The following is a 19,002-nucleotide window of genomic DNA, read 5'->3' as shown; positions in this document are numbered from 1 at the left end:
AAGTTGCCCTCCGTATGGAGATGAACTAGTTTGTATTCCTACCAGCAATGTATGAGTGCCTATTTCTTCATATGTTTATAACAGTAAAATTTTAAACTTTTGGTCTTTTTGTTTTTAAAAATTTTATAGGTAGAAAACATGGTATCATGGTGTAGTTTCCATTTACATTAATATGAGACTGATCATTTTTGCATATGTTTAAGAGAGATTTTTATTTGTGAACTGACTTCTTATATCTGTTGCCCACTTTTCTGTTATTTGTTGCTTTTTTATTGATTTTTAGGTGTTTTTCATATATATTAGAAAAATATTTTATTATATATTTTTCTCACATATACTTAATGTATATTTAGAGAAATTTTCCCTTTGTTATGACTTGCTGGTATCTTTCCCCTGTTTTTCCTTACTTTTTTGACTTTTTTTTTTTCCCATGGAGAAGTTTTTAATTTTTATTGGTGAATTTATCAAGCTTTGTATTATGGCTTCTGGTTTTTGAGTCAGAGTTCCAAAGTTTTTCCTCATTCTGAATCATAAAATCATTCTGTATTTTCTCCTTATTTGGTTATTTTTTTTCTACTAGAGATTCCTTAATATAGACAGTCTGTAATCAAAATGATATCTCACTCTTTAATAAAAGTAATTTAGGGATGCCTGGGTGGCTCAGTTGGTTAAGCATCTGCCTTTGGCTCAGGTTATGATCCCGGGGTCCTGGGATCAAGTCCCACATTGGGTTCCTTGCTCTGTGGGGAGCCTCCTTCTCCCTCTGCCTACCTCTCTTTTTGACAAATAAATAAATAAATAAAATCTTTTTAAAAAAAGTAACAATTATTTTCCCATCAGACTTTACTCAAAGTTACCTAATAAAAGCACCATATGTAGCCACTTAAATGGCTACAGTTCTTAGAATGCTCCCATGCTTTCATTTCTTACTGGCTTAGTACAAGGTTAGTTAGAAGCTGCTAAACATGAATGAGACTTGGGGGATGCAGAATTCCTTTAAGTTAAGCCTGCCAGTTGACAAGTCCTATCCATCTATGCAGAACTTCTAATCTTTGCATTCAGGAAGGAGTCCTGTTGGGGAAATAGATGTTCTTGTGCAATAGCAGAGGCATATACAGCTATTTAGAATAATCTACTTAGTATGTTCTCCCTATTTTTCTTTCTTCTCTCTCTCTTTTATTTTAGAAATACAAACTACCCATCATGTGCCACACAATGTGTAGGGGATAGCATGGTGAACACAATAGAAAAGGTTCTTGCCTTTATGGAGCTTATATTCAGTTTTGGGAGAGATAAAATGTAAATTTTAACTAATGATGGGCTTTGGAAAAAACAGCCAACTGAAGTAAGGACATAGAGTTCTGGGGAAGAAGATAGTCTCTTTTAGATTAGATAGTTTCACAAAGGCTTTTCAAAATAATTGGCATTTCAATAGAGATTTGATTGACATGAAGAGGAAGTACACCATACAAAGATCTAAAGGTGAAGCATTGCATTGTATCCAAGTGGTTAAACATAGGAGGAAAAACCAGCTGCAAGAAAGAAAGGCCAAAAAAGTAGCTAACCTTGGTGGATATAGATAATGCAAAGAACAGAATATAATGTCAAGAATAGCCTGTTATAAAAAGGAGCAATAATAGAACCAAAATTTTCCTTTAAAAAGTAAAATTTCAGTATAAAAATTAGAATATAAAGTCATAGAAATCTACCAGAACACAGAAAAATTATACATGAAGCGTTCCCATCGTTAAAAAACAACATGGTGCTTTCAGTTTGAGTACTATTTGAGCATTAAGAGTTATATAGCCTACACCTAATCACATTTTAATGAAATTTTTGAAGATATTGGTTGTAAGATCTTAAAGCTTTTTTTTTTTTAAGATTTTATTTATTTGACAGAGAAAGACACAGCGAGAGAGGGAACACAGGCAGGAGGAGTGGGAGAGGGAGAAGCAGGCTTCCCACTGAGCAGGGAGCCCGATGTGGGGCTCGATCCCAGGACCCTGGGATCATGACCTGAGCTGAAGGCAGACTCTTAATGACTGAGCCACCCAGGCGCCCCAATCTTAAGGCTTTTGAAAGGAAAACAAAACTAACCACAAAAACAACACATGACCTGTAATGGATAAGAATGGAACTGCTGTTGAAATTCTCATCAGTGACTCTAGATGCCAGAAGACAATGTAACAATATCTCCACAAAGTTCTGAAGGAAGATTATTTTGAACCTAGGGATGAGATAAAATTGCCATTTTTTTTTTCTGATGAAATAATTACATAGGAAATCGAGCAGAATCAAAGGTTATTAGAACAAATGTAATTTCTCCACATAAGTAATAACCAACTAAAAATACAATAAAAACAAGATATATTTCCAAAGGCAGACTGTCAAATACCTCATAATTAACAAAGAATATATAAAATTGCTATAGAAATAAGCTTAAAGTTCTTATTACAGGGTATAAAGTAATATCTTAATAAGTGGGAGACATTCATGCTTCCTGAATTAATGGTAATTGTGATCAAAATTTTTGCTGGATTTTTTGAAACACCTTAACTTATTTAAAAATATATATCCATAAATAGCTAAGTATACTTTTAAAAAAATGGTGGGAGGATGGATAGCTGGTAGGACTACCAGAAACTGATTTACAATAATGTAGTATATGGGTTGGCACAAATGCAGACAAATGGATTCCAAATAAGATCTCTATGATAAAACCATTTAAGTAAACAAATATTAAAATTACAGTGTGTTCCACAATAATGCACACACACACACAAAGAGATCCAAATACATTAGAATAGAGGTGAAAGGAAATAGTAGTGGAGAATGAGGATTAAAAGGGGATATAGGAACACCTGTGTGGCTCAGTTAAGTGTCTGACTCTTGAGTTCAGCTTAGGTCTTGATCTTAGGATCGTGAGTTCAGGCCCCACGTTGGGCTTCATGAGGGGTTTGGAGCCTACTTTAAAAAAATGGAATATAAAACAGAATAGTATTACATTGTATGATATCATAGTTGTGACCATATCACAATTTTTAATACATTCATCAGCTCTTGGACATTTAGGTTGTTTCTGGGTTTTGGCTATTATGAGTAAAGCTCCTATAAATACACAACTTTTTGTGCCATTGTTTTTAGATGGTATCATTTCATGTTACCAATTTACCAGAGTTCAAATTGTTCCATATTCAACACAATATTATCAGTCCTTCTTATGTTAGCTCTTCTACTGGGTATGTTGGTATCATAAATAAATGATGCTTACTTTGGGTTTAATTTGCCTCCATCTCTTTTTCTAACTTCTTTTCAGGTAGAAGCTTAAAAACATAGATTTTGTCTTCTTTTCTAATATAATCATAGAGAGATATAATTTTTCTTTTGGACACTGCTTTAACATCCTACAACTTTTGATATGTTTTAATTCAAAATATTTTCTAATTTCTCATATGATTTCCTCTTTGACCCTGGATTATTTTCAGTTGTGTTTAATTTTCAAATATTTCAGGGTTTTCCAAATATCTTCCGGTTACTGATTTTTTATTTAATTCCATTGTGATTACAAAACATACTGTGTATGATTTTGGTCCTTTTAAATTTATTGAGATTTGTTTTATGGCTCGTCATACAGTCTGTCTTGGTGACTATTACATACTTGAAAAGAGTATATATTCTGTTTTATTTATGGGGTTTTCTATAAACGTTCATTAGGTTTATTTAGTTGATAATGCCAGTCAAGTCTTCTATATCCTTACTGATTTTCTTCCTGTTTGGTTCAAATCTTCAATTATAAGTGTGGATTTGTCTATTTCTTTTTAGTTATTTCCATTTTTCCTTCATATATTTTGAAGTTTGGTTAGTACCTGCATAGATGTTTAGTTTTATTTTTATGTCTTTATGATTTGACCCTTTTATGTATTTGTCCATATTCCTGAAATCTGCTTTCACTGATACTAATTTAATGATTAGTGCTTGGGTGGTATATCTGCTTCCATACTTTAACTTGTAACTTATATATGACTTTAAAGTGGCTTTCCTGTAGACAGTATATGTTTAGGTCTTTTTTATCCAATCTGAAAGTTTCTGCCTTTTGATCAGAGTAGTTAGACCATTTACATTTAATGTAATTATAATATGGTTAGATTTAAATCCAACATTTTGCTGTTTATTTCTCTCATGTGTTGTTTGTTTGTTCTTTTTTCCTGCTTCCTCTGCCACCCCCAAATTAATTGTTCTTAGACTGACCTTTTTGCTTCATTCCATGCAGGTGTAGATTATTATTTGACAAATGATTAAGAAGCACCCCATATGGATTTCTGGAGCCCTTTCTCTGGATAGCTTCCCCTCTTAGGGTACTCTTTTCTATAAATTGTAGCTACCATTCTTCCCTAGACTTCAATATCTGTCACTTCAAATCAGATAGACTGTCATACTCTATTTGGACCCCCCTCCTTGTGCCAAAATCGTAGGAACATATCTCCATGCAAAAAGCTGTTAGATTTATAGGATCACCTCATTTTTCTTAGAGATAACAGTCATATGCTGCCTGTTGTCCAAATTCTGAAAACAGTTGTTTGATATAAGTAGCATAGCTGTACTTCTTCATGGACAGAAATGGAGATGCCGTTTTTTTCCTTTCAAAATTGATTTTTTTTTTAATAGCATATCTCATTTAGCTATTATTTAATCTCTTTCTTCCACAATAAGTTTGAAAGTGTTTGTATTTATCTCTTTCAAATGTTGGGTTCCTTGAGAAGCACTGCAGTATCTCTGGTTTCTTATTTCATTCTTCACCCTACTACAGTATGGTGACCAGCAAAAGCATTTTATTGAAATATTTTTTTAAAGGTCAGAGTCACCTTTTAGTTGCCAGATCTAATGCAGAACTTCTGATCCCAGCAATGTGGTGGAATAGTTCTTAGGAAAGCCTCCAGATACAAAATATTAGAATGTAAAATGTAAAAAAATATTTTATACAATGCATGGTTAATCTGCCTAGAAAAATGGAAATCCTCAGAATTGAAAATGAAGGAAGGACGGGAGAGGGAGGAAGGGAAAGAGAGAGAGAGACATTTTTGCTTAATAGTCTTGAGATAGACTGGAGCTGAAGTCTAGAACTGGGAGATATGAGGAAGCATATTAGAAATCCTGCATAAAGCCAAGGGCCTTTAAATGCTACTCACTTTGTTAATGGGTGAACTAGAACTCAAGCCTGCTACACAGAGATGCAAAGAGCTTGCCTTTGTCTGCCTTAGGCTCTGACTAAAAATGGAAAAAAGAGTGTCTGCGTAGAATTTATAACAACAGATTAGGCCTTTTATACTGGATTTAGCTGCTAAGGACTTTAAAATGACTGTGATTAATATGTTTAAAAAAATAGAGAACAAGTAGAAAAAATAAACAAATAGACTGTTTCACCAGATAATTGGAGTCTACTTTTTAAAAAGACACTCCTATGAACATTTCAAACTGAAAAATACAACATGTGAAATTAATACCTCACCAGATGAATTTAACTACAAATTAGATTACAAATAAGAGCAGAAGTCAGGATTAATAAACTAAAAGACTTATTAATATAAAATACCAAGTGGAAGCATAGGGATTAGAAAGAATTTTAAAAATACAAAAACCACAACAGACAGAAGTGTGCGACAGTGAAAAAAATCTAACCATATATGTCCTTGGAGTCTAGGAGAGAAAGAGAGAGAATAGGGTGGAAGTAACATTTCAACAAACAATAATAGAGTGTTTCCCAAACTAAAAAGAGACATTAACCTGTAGATTCCAGAAGTTCTGTGAACCTCAAAAAGAACAAATATTTAGAAGTTACATAAAGACATATTATGGCAAGCCTGCTAAAATGAAAAACATAGAGAAAATTTTAAAAGAAGTCAGGGTAAAAAAGACGTATTACTTTTAAATCAGGGCAACAATAAGACTTAACTACTAACCAGAAACAGTGGAAGCCAGGTAAAAATGAAGGTATCCTTAAAATGTTGAAAGAAAAAATGAAAAAAAAAAACAAAACAAAAAACCTAGAATTCTATAGTCACAAAAAAATCCTTTGAAAATGATAATATACAAAAGTTTCAGATAAATAAAAGTGGAGAGAATTTGACAGCAAATCTACAGTATAATAATAGCAAAGGAAGAAGAAACATGATCTCAGCTGGAAACAGAATTATAGGAAGGAGCTAACAACAACAGAAAGGATAAGTATATGGGTAATATAAATTTTGACAGTAATACTAATAGTAATATATTGTAGTGTTTTGACTATATGTAGAATTAAAATGGCAACAACAGTAACACAGAAAGAGGAGAGTAAATGGAGTTAAAGTGTTCTAATGTCTCACTGTTTTCAGGAAATGGTAAAAGGAAATATTTGTATTCTCTAAAAGCAAACAACTTAAAAATGTACATTATAATCTCTAGGGAAACCACTAAAAAGTAAAAGAATGTATAAATCTGATTAAGCCCAAAGAAATCAAGATAGGAATCAATGAAGTATAAAACAAACATACATGTACAATAAATTTTATATACAATGTAGAAAGTAAACAAATCCAATTGCTGGTTCTTTGAAAAGAAATTGATAAATTCCAGCAAGATTCTTCAAGAAGAATCCAAAGTTGGTTTGACATTTAAAACTTTGTTAATATAATTAATTCACCACATTATTAAACTTAAAAAGGAAAATCATGTAATCATTTCAGCGGGTTCACAAAAAATATGATTAAATTCTACATTAATATATTTAAAAAATACCTTTGGCAGCCTATGAATATATTGATAAAGAGTATGACCCCCTCCTAAAGAAATCTACAATTATTCTTAATCCATATCATTCTTAATTCTTAGAAATTAAAAGCATTTCCTTTATAATATGGACCAAAACAGTATCTTCTTTGGTCATTTCTAATCATTACTTAAACTGGTGAGCCCATCTAGCATGGTTGGAACCCCATGAATAATGATAAAATAAAATTTTAGGATTGAATGAAAGAAATTAAACTGTCATTATTTGTAGATAATATGTTTGGATAATAGAAAACTAAAAGAAACTACAAACATATTAGAGTAAGAAAGTTTAGTAAAGTTGTGGGGTATGTTCAAAATATAAAAGTCGATTTTATTTTTTAAATTCATTTTACAATTGAAAAAAATAAATATTAAAGTACCAAAAAAAATACAACTAACAAAATATGTGAAGACTTTTAAAGAAGAAAATTATAAAGTTTTGTTGAAATTAAAGAGGACCTAAATAAATGAAGATATATGTTATATTCATGGATTGGGTGACCTTTAGTTATGATATCAAAATCAAAAATCTCCCAATTGATTTACAAACTTCAGTGTAGAAAAGCTCTACAGGTTTTTGATGGAAATTAAGCTGTTTCTAAAATTTATGCAGAAGAGTAAAAGCCAGTAATAGCCAAGACACCCCTGAGGAACAAGGTAGAGAAACTTGGAATATCATATATCAAGATGTAAATAATGTAGTAATTAAGGCATTGGTTATTAGCATAGACACAAATGGTACATTAGAGATTCCTGGAATAGTCCCATACATATATGGAATGTGGTAGCATGTAGATCAATTGGAAGAGGATGTTCAATGAAAGGTATTTGGTGAGTAGATGATCCATATAAGAAAAAAAATTAGATTGAGATTGGTTTCACATCATGCACCAAAAAAATCAATTTCAGGTAAAGACCTAAGTACAAAAGGCAAAACCTTAAAACTTTAGGGGGGAAAAAAGGTGGAAGAATATCTTTTGACTTCAGGGTAGGGAAAGACTTTCTCATAAAGATACAAAGTGCAAACTATATGTAAAGGAAACATTTAAGTTAACATCTGTTGATCAAAAGACATTGGAAAGAAAGTGAAGAGAAGCTCAGAGGATTTGTAATTTTCTAGAATGTGTAAAGAAAACTTTAAAAATCAGTAAGAAAAAGACATTCCAAGAGAAAAATCAAAATACGTATTTCCCAAAAGAAGGAAAAGTGAATGGCCAATTTTAGGTATGAAAAGGTGGTCAACTTAAATAGTAAGCAGAACAATGCAAGTTTCAACCATGAGATAATATTTGTATGCTCTGAGATTTGCAAAAATAAAATCTGGCAGTCTGCATGTTGGCATGAATCTAAAGCAGTGAGAGCCAAGGTTGGCTTGATTGGAGTGTAAATTTAGTTACAAGTACTTTGTAATACAATGTATCATCTAGTGAAGTTGAATGTGTGCGTTCATGCGTTTCTTTAACCTAGCAATTCCATTTTTAGCAGTATACTCCAGAGAAATTCTTACACCCATGTACCAGGAGACAAGATACTCATACTAGCATTGTTCATAATAATAAAAAGTGAGAAACAGTCCAGATATTTATAAACAGGAGGATGATGAATTGCATGTACATAAAATGTTGGGTAATACAGCAGGCAAATACATTTAACAGTATTCTGTCTATATACATTTTAAAGCATACAGATTTTAAAAGTTATGTAGAATTACATATATTCATGTGGAAAAACTATAAAGGAAATCAAGGAAATGATAAAATTCAGGATAGCAGTTACTGCTGGAAGTATAAAAGAAAATATGTGATTAAGGAGGCACATTGTTAGTTAAGATACAGGTTTTTGACAGAAAACCCACATAGTGACATAAACAAGATACAAGTTTATTTGTCTTGTAACAGGTTGAAAATATCCCAGGCATGACAGTTACGTTCTACATGGTTATCTAGGAGCCAGGCTCCTCTTTTTGGAGCTCCTCATCCACATGGTTATGATGGCTCATCACCAGAGCTACATTTCAAGTGTAATGTGGAAGAATGGAGGAGTAAGTGACCTTAAAAAGGAAGTTGTACATGAAGACTTCTCTTCATGGTCTTCTGGCTAGACCATATCCATTGTATAGTAATTTTTAGATCCAAGGAGGCTTGAGAAATGTGCCTAGCTGAAAATCAGGAGTTCTAGAACAGAGAGAAAGAAAGAGAGCACAGGTATTGGGAGGAAAGTAGCAATTTCTGCCATAGGCTCATGTGGCTAGGGTAGGAGGGGAAAGCATAAAGGTATTGGTATTGTTCTGTTTCTTGAAATAGGATGGTGAGTATAGTTGTCTTTTTAAAATTTTATGCGTTCCCTATAAATTATATGCTTTTGTATATATGGAATGTTTCATTATTAGAGCTAAAAAGTTTAGTGGATATTTTTTAGCTTTATTTTGCTTGAATTTTATGCAGCATATGGTACTGTTGTTCACACCCTCTAGACATACGAATTTTTATTGGCAAGAATCTCCTGGTCTTTCTCTTATTTTTCCATCCATTCCTTTTCAGCCTCCTAGGCTTCATTTTCTCTGCAGGGAACAAAAAGGCCTTTCCTAGATGCCCCTCACTTGTCTCCATAATTATTTAGGATAGTTTCAAATTGGCTCATGGGTTTCCTGGATTTGGAAAAATTGCAAGAGAAAACTAATTATATGGTAAATATTCAGATTTTATCACCTTTTATTCATTATGCTCTATCCATATATGGAAAAGGGAGGTTAGCACATTTTTTTCTTTGTAATTTTAAATATTTTTTATACCTTTCTGAAGTACATAATAAAAGGGCAAATAATTCTAGGGTGAGTCCAGAGAACCCAGTGTATCTTGTAAAGGTAAGAAACAGCAACTGTTCTCATAAGTATATACATAAAACATCATTAGAATAAATCTTGGAAATGACTCATTATTATAATCATGTATAAACATGTGGTATCTTTTTATAAAAACTCAGCAGTTTACTTGATCTCCCAGAATGACTGCATTTCCTAACCCTCCTTGCAGCTATCTTGACCTAGGGCTTGGCTAATGGAATGTAAACAAAAGTCACTAAATGATAAATTTTAGCATATGTTAACAGGAACTATTTTTTCCCCAATGAAATAGTCTCAGGCATACATGCATTTGAGAATTTGTATTCACTTAAATTTTTATTAAAGTAAATAAGATAAAATTCAGTTAGCATTCAAGTTTCAACCATACGTCAGGGACTATGTCAGGTTGTGGGAATACAGGATTGAGCAAATTCTAGTCCCAACCTTCAGGGAACTAATAATAGTCCAGAGGAAATCTAGGTGAATGCTATGTTATAGATAGATAATGCCTAAGGTGCTGTGGAAACACAGAAAATGCCGAGGTTAGCTGGGAAACTCAAACTCAAGACAGTTGACAAAACCTAATGTAAGTTTATAAAATAAAAGCATTTAAAAATAGCATCTAAAGATCTCAGTTGTTATAAGCATTTTAAATAGTTACATTAAAAAAAATGAGTCCAAATGTTATTATAGGAGGTAGAGGTTGGGGGGAGGGAAGGAGTACAAATGAGCTCTATTAATTTTTAAAATATTTTATCTATTGTATAGATCTTTTCTTTGTATACTAATTTTATAACCAGAGAAAATAATTTAAAATCCAGTTTTTAAACAGAATATGTATTTCTTAATGTAGCAACGTAACTTTTTTTGATTTAGCAACATGGTTTTCTTAAGATTCCTGGAGTCTTTATTTTCAGAAACACAAACTCATGTAACATTTATAGTATGTGTTTTATACATATCTTTTTTAATGTATTAAGTTAAATCTTACTTAGTGTAAACATGTACAATGCTCATAGTACTTCACAGTAATTCCAGTGTAGATATCATCTGACATTGGAATTTAAGGCAGAGGTTCAAGTTTCATTCACTGACTAACAGATTGCAAGGAGAACAGTATGCACAATTCTTAATCTTAACATAGCACCTGCTCTTACAGTTCTCACCATTATGGGATGTTGTAGCTATTCTCTTTTAACCCAACATTCCTCAAACTCATTTCTCTTTATGGTGATTTCATAAGGCGAGGGAAAGACCCATTTTCACAGACGTTGCTCTTCCTTTTGAAAAACTGAAAAGGGATTAGTAAAATCTCATCACATTTATGGCCTTTAATAACTTCTCTCATAAACCCTTTGTCATTTTCAAGCTTTTTCTCTAAGGTGATTTATTAAGCCAGGACTTTCTAGTGTCATTCAGATACTGTACTCTGTAACTGTTACATTCTCTCTGATTCAGTTTTTAAGCAAAAACGAAATCTTTTTTTTTCCTTGCAGACTTTGCCTTCAAAAGAAACAACGTTTTTAAATACTACACAAATGCCTTGCTTGCAGTCAGCTTCAACTTGGAGTAGCTGTGAACACGATTCAAAATCTCAGATATTAAGAGAACATGTATCAGAATTGGACTCTTCTTTCCATTCTGTCCTATCATTGCCATCAGGTAAGCCTACTTATAAAATAATTTCTAAGTAAACTCAGTATATTCTATGGTGAAGTCTAATCCTATAGATAAAAGGAATCTAATAAAAATGTTATCAATTATTTTGCCACTGGATATTAGAACTAAACAGTTTTCATAGAGGAATTAATCCTGTGAGTTAATCTTCTACTTTTGCAAGTTGATTCTTAAATTCCTTGGAAACCATTTTGAGTTATATTGGGAAATACTACGTTTTGATCTTTTCAGTGTTAAAATTTAGAATTTTATTGATAAAGTGACTATGCCATTGAAATGTTTCTCAGTGGGTTTTCTTTCCTAATATGTTGTTTTGCATGGAGTTTTCTCTGCTATATAATATTCCTCTGTTTAAAATCAGCATTGAGTTTCTTTGGGATAAGAAATTGCCTTTCTTTGGGATAAGAAATTGCCCATCTTTAGGTATAGTCAACTTTTGAACCTCAAGAAAATCTATAATCTGTAACTGAGTGAATGAGGCACGCATAGCCCCACATCCCTTTAAGTTTCTAGTTCTTGGTTTTTGTTGGAACCGTTCCTGTTGTTTCTTTTTTTTTTTTTAAGTTTTGGGGTTTTTTTTGTTTGTTTGTTTGTTTTTAGTAATCTCTATGCCCAATGGGGGGCTCAAACTCACAACCCCAAGATCAAGAGTTGCATGCTTTTCTGAGCCAGCCAGGCACCCCTCCAGTTGTTTCTGTATTGAACTGAAGTAAATATTAGGGTAAAAAAGGAAACAGTCTTCACACTGGTTATCTCAGGTTCTTCTCTTTAAGGGAAGACATCTCAAATGGGCTTTTGTTTCCTTTTCAGCTTTTGGTTTTTATCATCCAGGGACTGCTCCTCTTTGTGAAGCACTATTTTCTGTACTTATTCTTGCCCTGAATCCTGAATCTTTGTTTTCTTACCAATTTTCGAGTGGTTTCTTAGCTACACCATACTTAGAATTAAGTTCCTGGGGGCGCCTGGGTGGCTCAGCTGTTAAGCATCTGCCTTTGGCTCAGGTCATGGTCCCAGGGTCCTGGGATCGAGCCCTGCATCAGGCTCCCTGCTCGGCGGGAGGCCTGCTTCTCCCTCTCCCACTCCCCCTGCTTGTGTTCCTTCTCTCACTGTGCCTCTGTCAAATAAATAAGTAAAATCTTAAAAAAGAAAAAGAAAAAGAATTAAGCTCCTGGCAGGAACTATGTTCCCATCTTTGAGGAAAGCTTAATAATATAAAGAAACAATAATAAATATAACAATGGTAATGCAGCTAACATTTGGGCTTAGCATACCTGTAAGCACATTACATTTTCTTGTTTAATTCTTCCAGTTTCCTCTTTATCTTACACACAAGAAAACTGAAGCTTACTATTCTAAGATTATACAGCTAGTAAATGATGGAGGCAAGATTTGATATGAGGTAGTCATACTCCAGAGCCACACTCCTAACCTTTACTCTTCACTGCCTTTCTGTTTTCTCCTGCTACATTTTGTCTCTGATATAACCCTGAGAGCTGGCATTAATTATCCTTCATTTAATCCTCTTATGTCCCTTCCAATAAGTTAAGATTAACTTCCCCACCTATTAATCAGGTTTTTCATGTCTTCTTGCATTCATTTAATAAAAATATGAGTACCTACTATTTACTAGGTACTAAGAGTATAAATACAAATAAACCCTCAAAGTACTTGCATTCTAATTTAAGACAGCTGAAATGTAAACTAATAAGTGTATTAAACTGTTATGAAATAGTCTTATAAAAGCCCAAAGGTGTGGGTACTAAGGAAGGTATATGGGTGGAACAAGGGCCTTCCCTAGTTACATCATGTTTTCTCACAACTCATGAGGAACAGTGGTAGAATAGGTGATATTTTCTTTATAAAAGTAAGTGATATTTCTTTGGAGAAATAAACTTATAAAAGTTTTGGCAGTTGGAAAATACTGGATTCCTGAAATGCTTAAATAACATATTTAATTTGTAATCTTAGTTTCATTTTATAGTTTTTGTATGATCATAGTATATAGTGTTAGGACTGAAATCTTTCCTACCTCTGTTCTGTCCCTTTGGGATAGACTCCATGTTGAAACTCATGAACCTTTTTTTTTTTAAGTGTATTTTTCCACACTTGAGTATGGATCTGAATTAAAATATATCATTTGAGGGAGAGATACTTCTTTGTTTAAAATCCAGACCTGTTCTGGGTCTGTTCTGATTTATGTGTTCATAATTAGTTTTTTTTCAGTAGCAAAACTTTCAATACACCAACAACTTTTAAAATACTTCTTTGTTTCTTAGGGAGAAGTTTAGGTGTCTCTATTAAATACTTTTGAAGATGGTTTTGTTTTTGCATCTTGAGGAAAAAACTTTAATAAATGTGAAACACATCTACTTTATTATTTAGCTCCTCTTTTGGTTGTGAGAATATAGAATATAAATATAGTGAATTGACATATCAGTCTCTATTTAAAGGAAGAGAGCTAGTCTGTAAATGTGTTTTAATCTTTGTAAAAGTATATTTTATGATTCATAATATTAGTAAACTAAGGGAATATGAAACTTGGTTTCATCAAAGGTAGCATCTGAATTATAATGGTTTTCCCTCAACTAATTAAAACATATCTTTCAGAAACCTCATTATTTCAAATGTAAAATTTGTGGGGGTGGGGTGGAATGGACTTAGACTCAGCCAGGTTTGGCTGTATGTTTTATTCAAGACCTTTGGATACGTTTGTTTTATCTGGGAATAGTACTTACTAATACTTACAATTTTGATCATCTTATCTATTATTTTGGTTTATAAACTTATTCATCATTAGAGTTTTTATTTATTTAGTGCATATAAGCAGTAATTTCCAAAATACTGCTGTCTGTATGCTTGGAGAGAGTACTTTGCCACTTCTGATAGTTGTAACATTTCAAGTTTTTGCTTATTTTTCTAAGCTTATGTGCTACTTAGAGAAAGAAAGCAATCTTAATATTAGAATCTATAAAAAATGATATTCACTAAAAGTACTTTTTTTTACTTTATTTTTCCAGATGTGCCTCTTCATTTTCACTTTGAAACACTGTTTAAAAGGACTGAAATAAAAGGAGATCTTGCTGAAAATAAATTTATAGGAGACTGTGTCATAGCTCCATCACCTGGTATGTCATTTACAAATCTTGTACTTTATATGCCTTTTACATCTTTCAGATACTGTTTTTGCTTTCTAAGGGAATAAAATTTAACAAAGGAACAAGATGTAAATCCTTAATTTTTAATACTCACTTTTTACAAATCACACATAACACACACATGTAGAAAATACACAGGAGTGATCTTAACAAGAAAGGTGATACTTATAGAATGAAAATTACGAAATATTGATAAATATAAAAAGAAATCTAAATACACATGGAGAATACAGGATTCCTAGATGATAGGATTAATAAGGATATCAATTCTTCCTATTGGTTTATATGTTTAATGCAATGTAACTTGAAGTTCTAAAAGAATTTGGTTAACGTAACAAAATAATTGTAAAGCCCATTGGGAAGAATAAATGGGAAAATACAAAACTAACTGCTGGAAGAAGTATTAAGAGAATCTATCCTAGCCACATATGGAAACATAACAAAAATCTGTAATAGTTACTAGCATAGATTTTGTGTATACATTTAGGAAAGTAAATCCATGAAGCAGACTATATAGCTTATACTTTATAAGGGAAGAATTGTAAATCAATGAGAACATGGAGAACTATTCAATAAATAGTATTGTTAGTACTGTTAGTCTTTTGGGGGAAATTTTGTTTACATACTTGTTTCATACCATGTATCAGAATAAATTCTAGTTGGTTCCAAGAATTTGAAGAATTAAAACACTAAAATTACAAAATAAAAATAGAAGAATTATAATGAAATAGTTATGAGTATTATGGGGGCGGGACATTGTGCTTGGAAACAATCACAAGAAGAAAAACATCATGTTTTGACTGTCTACAAAGTGAAAATCTTAGTATCAAAAAAGTCATACAAAGAAAAATTACTTCCAGATGAAATAATCATCTACCTCAAAAACTCAAGAATCAACTCAGTGCCTGTTAGAATTGGAGTTCTAAAAAGTAGCAGATTTTAAAATAAACTTATAAAAATCAGCAGCCTTATAAATACCAGTAATAACCAGTTAGAATATGTAAAGGAATTATACACATTGACAGTGAAAATATAAAATACCTAGGATTAATTAAACTTAGTAAGGACCTACATGAAGAAAACTTAAAAAGTTTACTAAGGAACACAAGAATATGTGCCTATAGAGAGAAATAACCCTATTCCTATCAGAAGACAATATTGTCTGAGGTGCCTGGGTGGCTCAGTCAAGTGTCCAGCTCTTGATCTCAGCTCAAGTCTTGATCTCAGGGTCATGAGTTCAAGCCCCACATTGGGCTCCACGCCCAGCATGGAGCCCACTTTAAAAAAAAAAAAAAAAAGGACAGTATTGGAACTTAAGATGTTATTTTTCCCCAGCTTAATTTTTAATGTAACTCTTAATTAGAATCATAGAGGTTTTTTTTTTTTTAAGATTTTATTTGTTAGAGAGACAGTACAAGCAGGAAGAGCGGCAGGCAGAGGGAGAAGCGATGTGGGACTCGATCCCAGGACCCTGGGATCATGACCTGAGCCAAAGGCAGATGCTTAACCGACTGAGCCACCCAGGGATCCTAGTATTCTTTTCTTTTGGAACAAAGTTATTCTCAAGTTTATCTGAGAGAATAAATGTTGAATAGCTAATAAAATTTTTAAAAAGATCAGTAAGAAGGAGGTGCCAGGTAACAAAACTGTAAAGCCATAAGCATTATTTTATTGTGTTGTTGATGGAAGTCAGATCAAGAAAGCTAAATAGCCTAGAGATGGACCCAACTGTCCATTATATGATAAAAAGGTGGTTTTTCCTATCAGTGTGGGAAGGATGGCCTCATCAATAAATAATAACAATAATTCTTATGAAGCATTCCTTACACGCCACTACTGGTTGAAGGGCTTTATATTTGTTGATTGCTTTAATCTGTACAACCCTGTAAAGTGAGTATTATGATTTTCTTCCTTGCCTGATTTTCCCAAAGTCACATTTGAGTAGTGATAGGGTCAGGATTCAAGTTCAAGCAGTCTGGCTCAGAGTCCATGTTTTAAACAACTAAGTTTCTTCTAAAATCAGTGGATTAAACAATGACTTTTTGGGGAAAAAAAAGATCTCTACCTCATACAGCACATTAATGTTCATCCATCTTAAATTTATTTTAAATACATTCCAGATGGATTAAAGAGTTAAATGTTAAAAGTGCTGTCTTAAAAGAATTAGAAAAAAAAACATGTATTTAATGATGATATTGAAAATAATAATCATAAGTAACATTTATGGAGTGCTTATGTGTAGACACTCTGCTAAATATTTACTATTTTTTTCTGATTACATTAGGACATTTAAATGTTACAATCATCAATTCTGGCAAGATGTGTGTAGTAAAAAGAGGACCCTCAAATATTTTAGAGAGCATTAAGAATACAGACCTTTTGGGAAGTACTGTGAAATTAATTACAATGCCTTTAAACTAGGTATTCTTTAAATAAGCTCATTGAGGAAAAATAACCATTTACTTGTGCAAATGTTTACTAAACTGTTAACTGTGTATTTTGACCCAGTAAATCCATTTCTGGTAACCTAGCCTAATGCTTAATATAAAACCACCTTTATTTACAAATCTATTCATTTTACCATTATTTGTGTTAATGAAAAACTGGAAACAACTTAAAAGAGTATAATTGAGATATGGTTAACACAGTGGAACATGCAACTTTTAAAAATATCTTTAAAGTTCATGTAAGGATGGAAACATCAAAGAATGTCAAGTAATAGAAAAGGACAAACATGTTTTACTTCTATGTATGGTACGATTATAACCATGTAAAAATGTTCATTCTTCTATCAACCAAATGCAATGTGTGGGTCTTTTGGGGATCATGATTTGAACAACTCAGCTGTACACATACACACAATTTTTGAGATAATGAAATTTGAACACACATGGCTGTTGAATATTAATGAACTTTGTTAGATGTAATAATGCATATGGTTACATAAACACACACACTCTTTATGTTTGTTAGAAATTCAAGCTCACATATCTGTAGATGGGATTTGCTTTAAAATAGGTTAGCAAAAAAAAGTTGGGGAGAGAGAGGAAACAAGGTTGGTCACTAGTTTGTAATCGTTGATAATGAATGATAGGTGTAGGGGAGATTATTCTTCTCTTCTTCATTTGTGTTTGTTGAAATGTTTCCACAGTAAAAAGTTTTTTAAAAAAAATGAAAGCACTAAGGACAAGGAGCTATTGTCTATGCTTAGGGAAAAAAGACTGAAGAAATACAGGAAAATATAGGGTTATGTTCAAATACTTTTTCATGATATAATTTGCCTCCTTGGAATTTATACTGAGACTAATTTAAAAAAAAAAAAATGCATGCATGAAGGTGACTGTTTTAAGAGTAACCCTAATAGGAATATCATGATGATAACAACTAGCTCTAACAGGGGATAGTTAAATGATATTATCTCTAACCAGAAGAATATTAGGTAACCATTTGAAAAAATAACAAGTGAATTAATCAAATTTGAAAAATACAGTTGTACATATATTTAAATGAAGTTACATTTGAAATGTGAATATAAAATGTATGCATTTGTTTGAAAGGAATATACAAAAATGAAATTATATGCTGTTAGATAAGTGAGATTAGGTGATTATATACAAAAATGAAATTATATGCTGTTAGATAAGTGAGATTAGGTGATTATATTATTTCTATGTTATTTATCTGAAATTTAAAGAAGATAGAGCAGTGTAATAATGTGTTAGGCACAGAAGTAATAGTAACTTATCAATAATGCTAGTAATGGGGGAATTGAGAGCTAGGAACAGAAGATATTTGAGATGAATGCTGCCATATTATTAGGCAAATCAGTGAAGTATATTCTATTGTATCCCAATCTCTCCTCCCTTATTTTCTTTCCCTACCACTCCCAACCCAAATAATTAAGCATTAATTAGATTTCATCCTATGTAACCATGTCTGAAATACTGGTCATTATTATTCGTTGTTAGTTATTTCTGTAGAATTAAATAAAACTAGAGTTCAACATTTATTGATCACTCACTCTGTACCAAGGCAGACTGAAGAGTCAAAAGTGAATCACAGGGAATCAAAGAAATTATAATGTAATAAGAGGAAGCAGACACACAAATAACTATTAAAATGATGTGGGCACAGATATGATAAAAATATTCTAAAAAGAAGAAGGAGTGTGTAACTTTGCCTAGGGGAAGGCAAGAGGAAGGGAGGGGTCAGGATAATGGGGAGAGGGCAAGAGGAACTCCAGAAAGATGGTAATGCCAAGTATGGCTTTAAATACTTAATTGGAATTTAGAGGAAGAAGAGTAAAGTGTTCCAAATCATTGTTTCTCAAACTTTTATGTGCAAACAAACTACTTGAGGGATGTTGTTAGAATGCAGTTTCTGATTCAGTAAGTCTGGAATGGGGTCTGATTCTGCATTTCTAACAAGTCCTAGGTGGTTCAAATGCTGTTGGCCCATATTGATTTTAAAATGGAAACAAACGTGATTTGTCATGGAGACATAAAACAGTGTGATGTATTC

At 32.4% G+C, this 19,002-nt stretch overlaps 1 protein-coding gene across 4 annotated transcripts in view; it reads left to right on the top strand.

Moving 5' to 3' along the window:
* KANSL1L (KAT8 regulatory NSL complex subunit 1 like) overlaps positions 1-19,002 on the top strand; it is a 136,984-nt gene that overhangs the window by 103,165 nt on the left and 14,817 nt on the right. For all 4 annotated transcript variants that reach the window (XM_027590552.2, XM_027590551.2, XM_027590549.2 and 1 more), the window contains 2 exons: positions 11,146-11,311; positions 14,344-14,451. In XM_027590552.2, the coding sequence (XP_027446353.1) occupies positions 11,146-11,311; positions 14,344-14,451 (274 nt within the window). The remainder of the gene's footprint in view (positions 1-11,145; positions 11,312-14,343; positions 14,452-19,002) is intronic.

Source organism: Zalophus californianus, chromosome 3 (genome assembly GCF_009762305.2).
Source record: "Zalophus californianus isolate mZalCal1 chromosome 3, mZalCal1.pri.v2, whole genome shotgun sequence".
Taxonomy (NCBI): Eukaryota; Metazoa; Chordata; class Mammalia; order Carnivora; family Otariidae; genus Zalophus; species Zalophus californianus.
The sequence above is the reverse complement of the archived record's forward strand: the minus strand, read 5'-3'. Positions and strand labels throughout refer to the sequence as shown.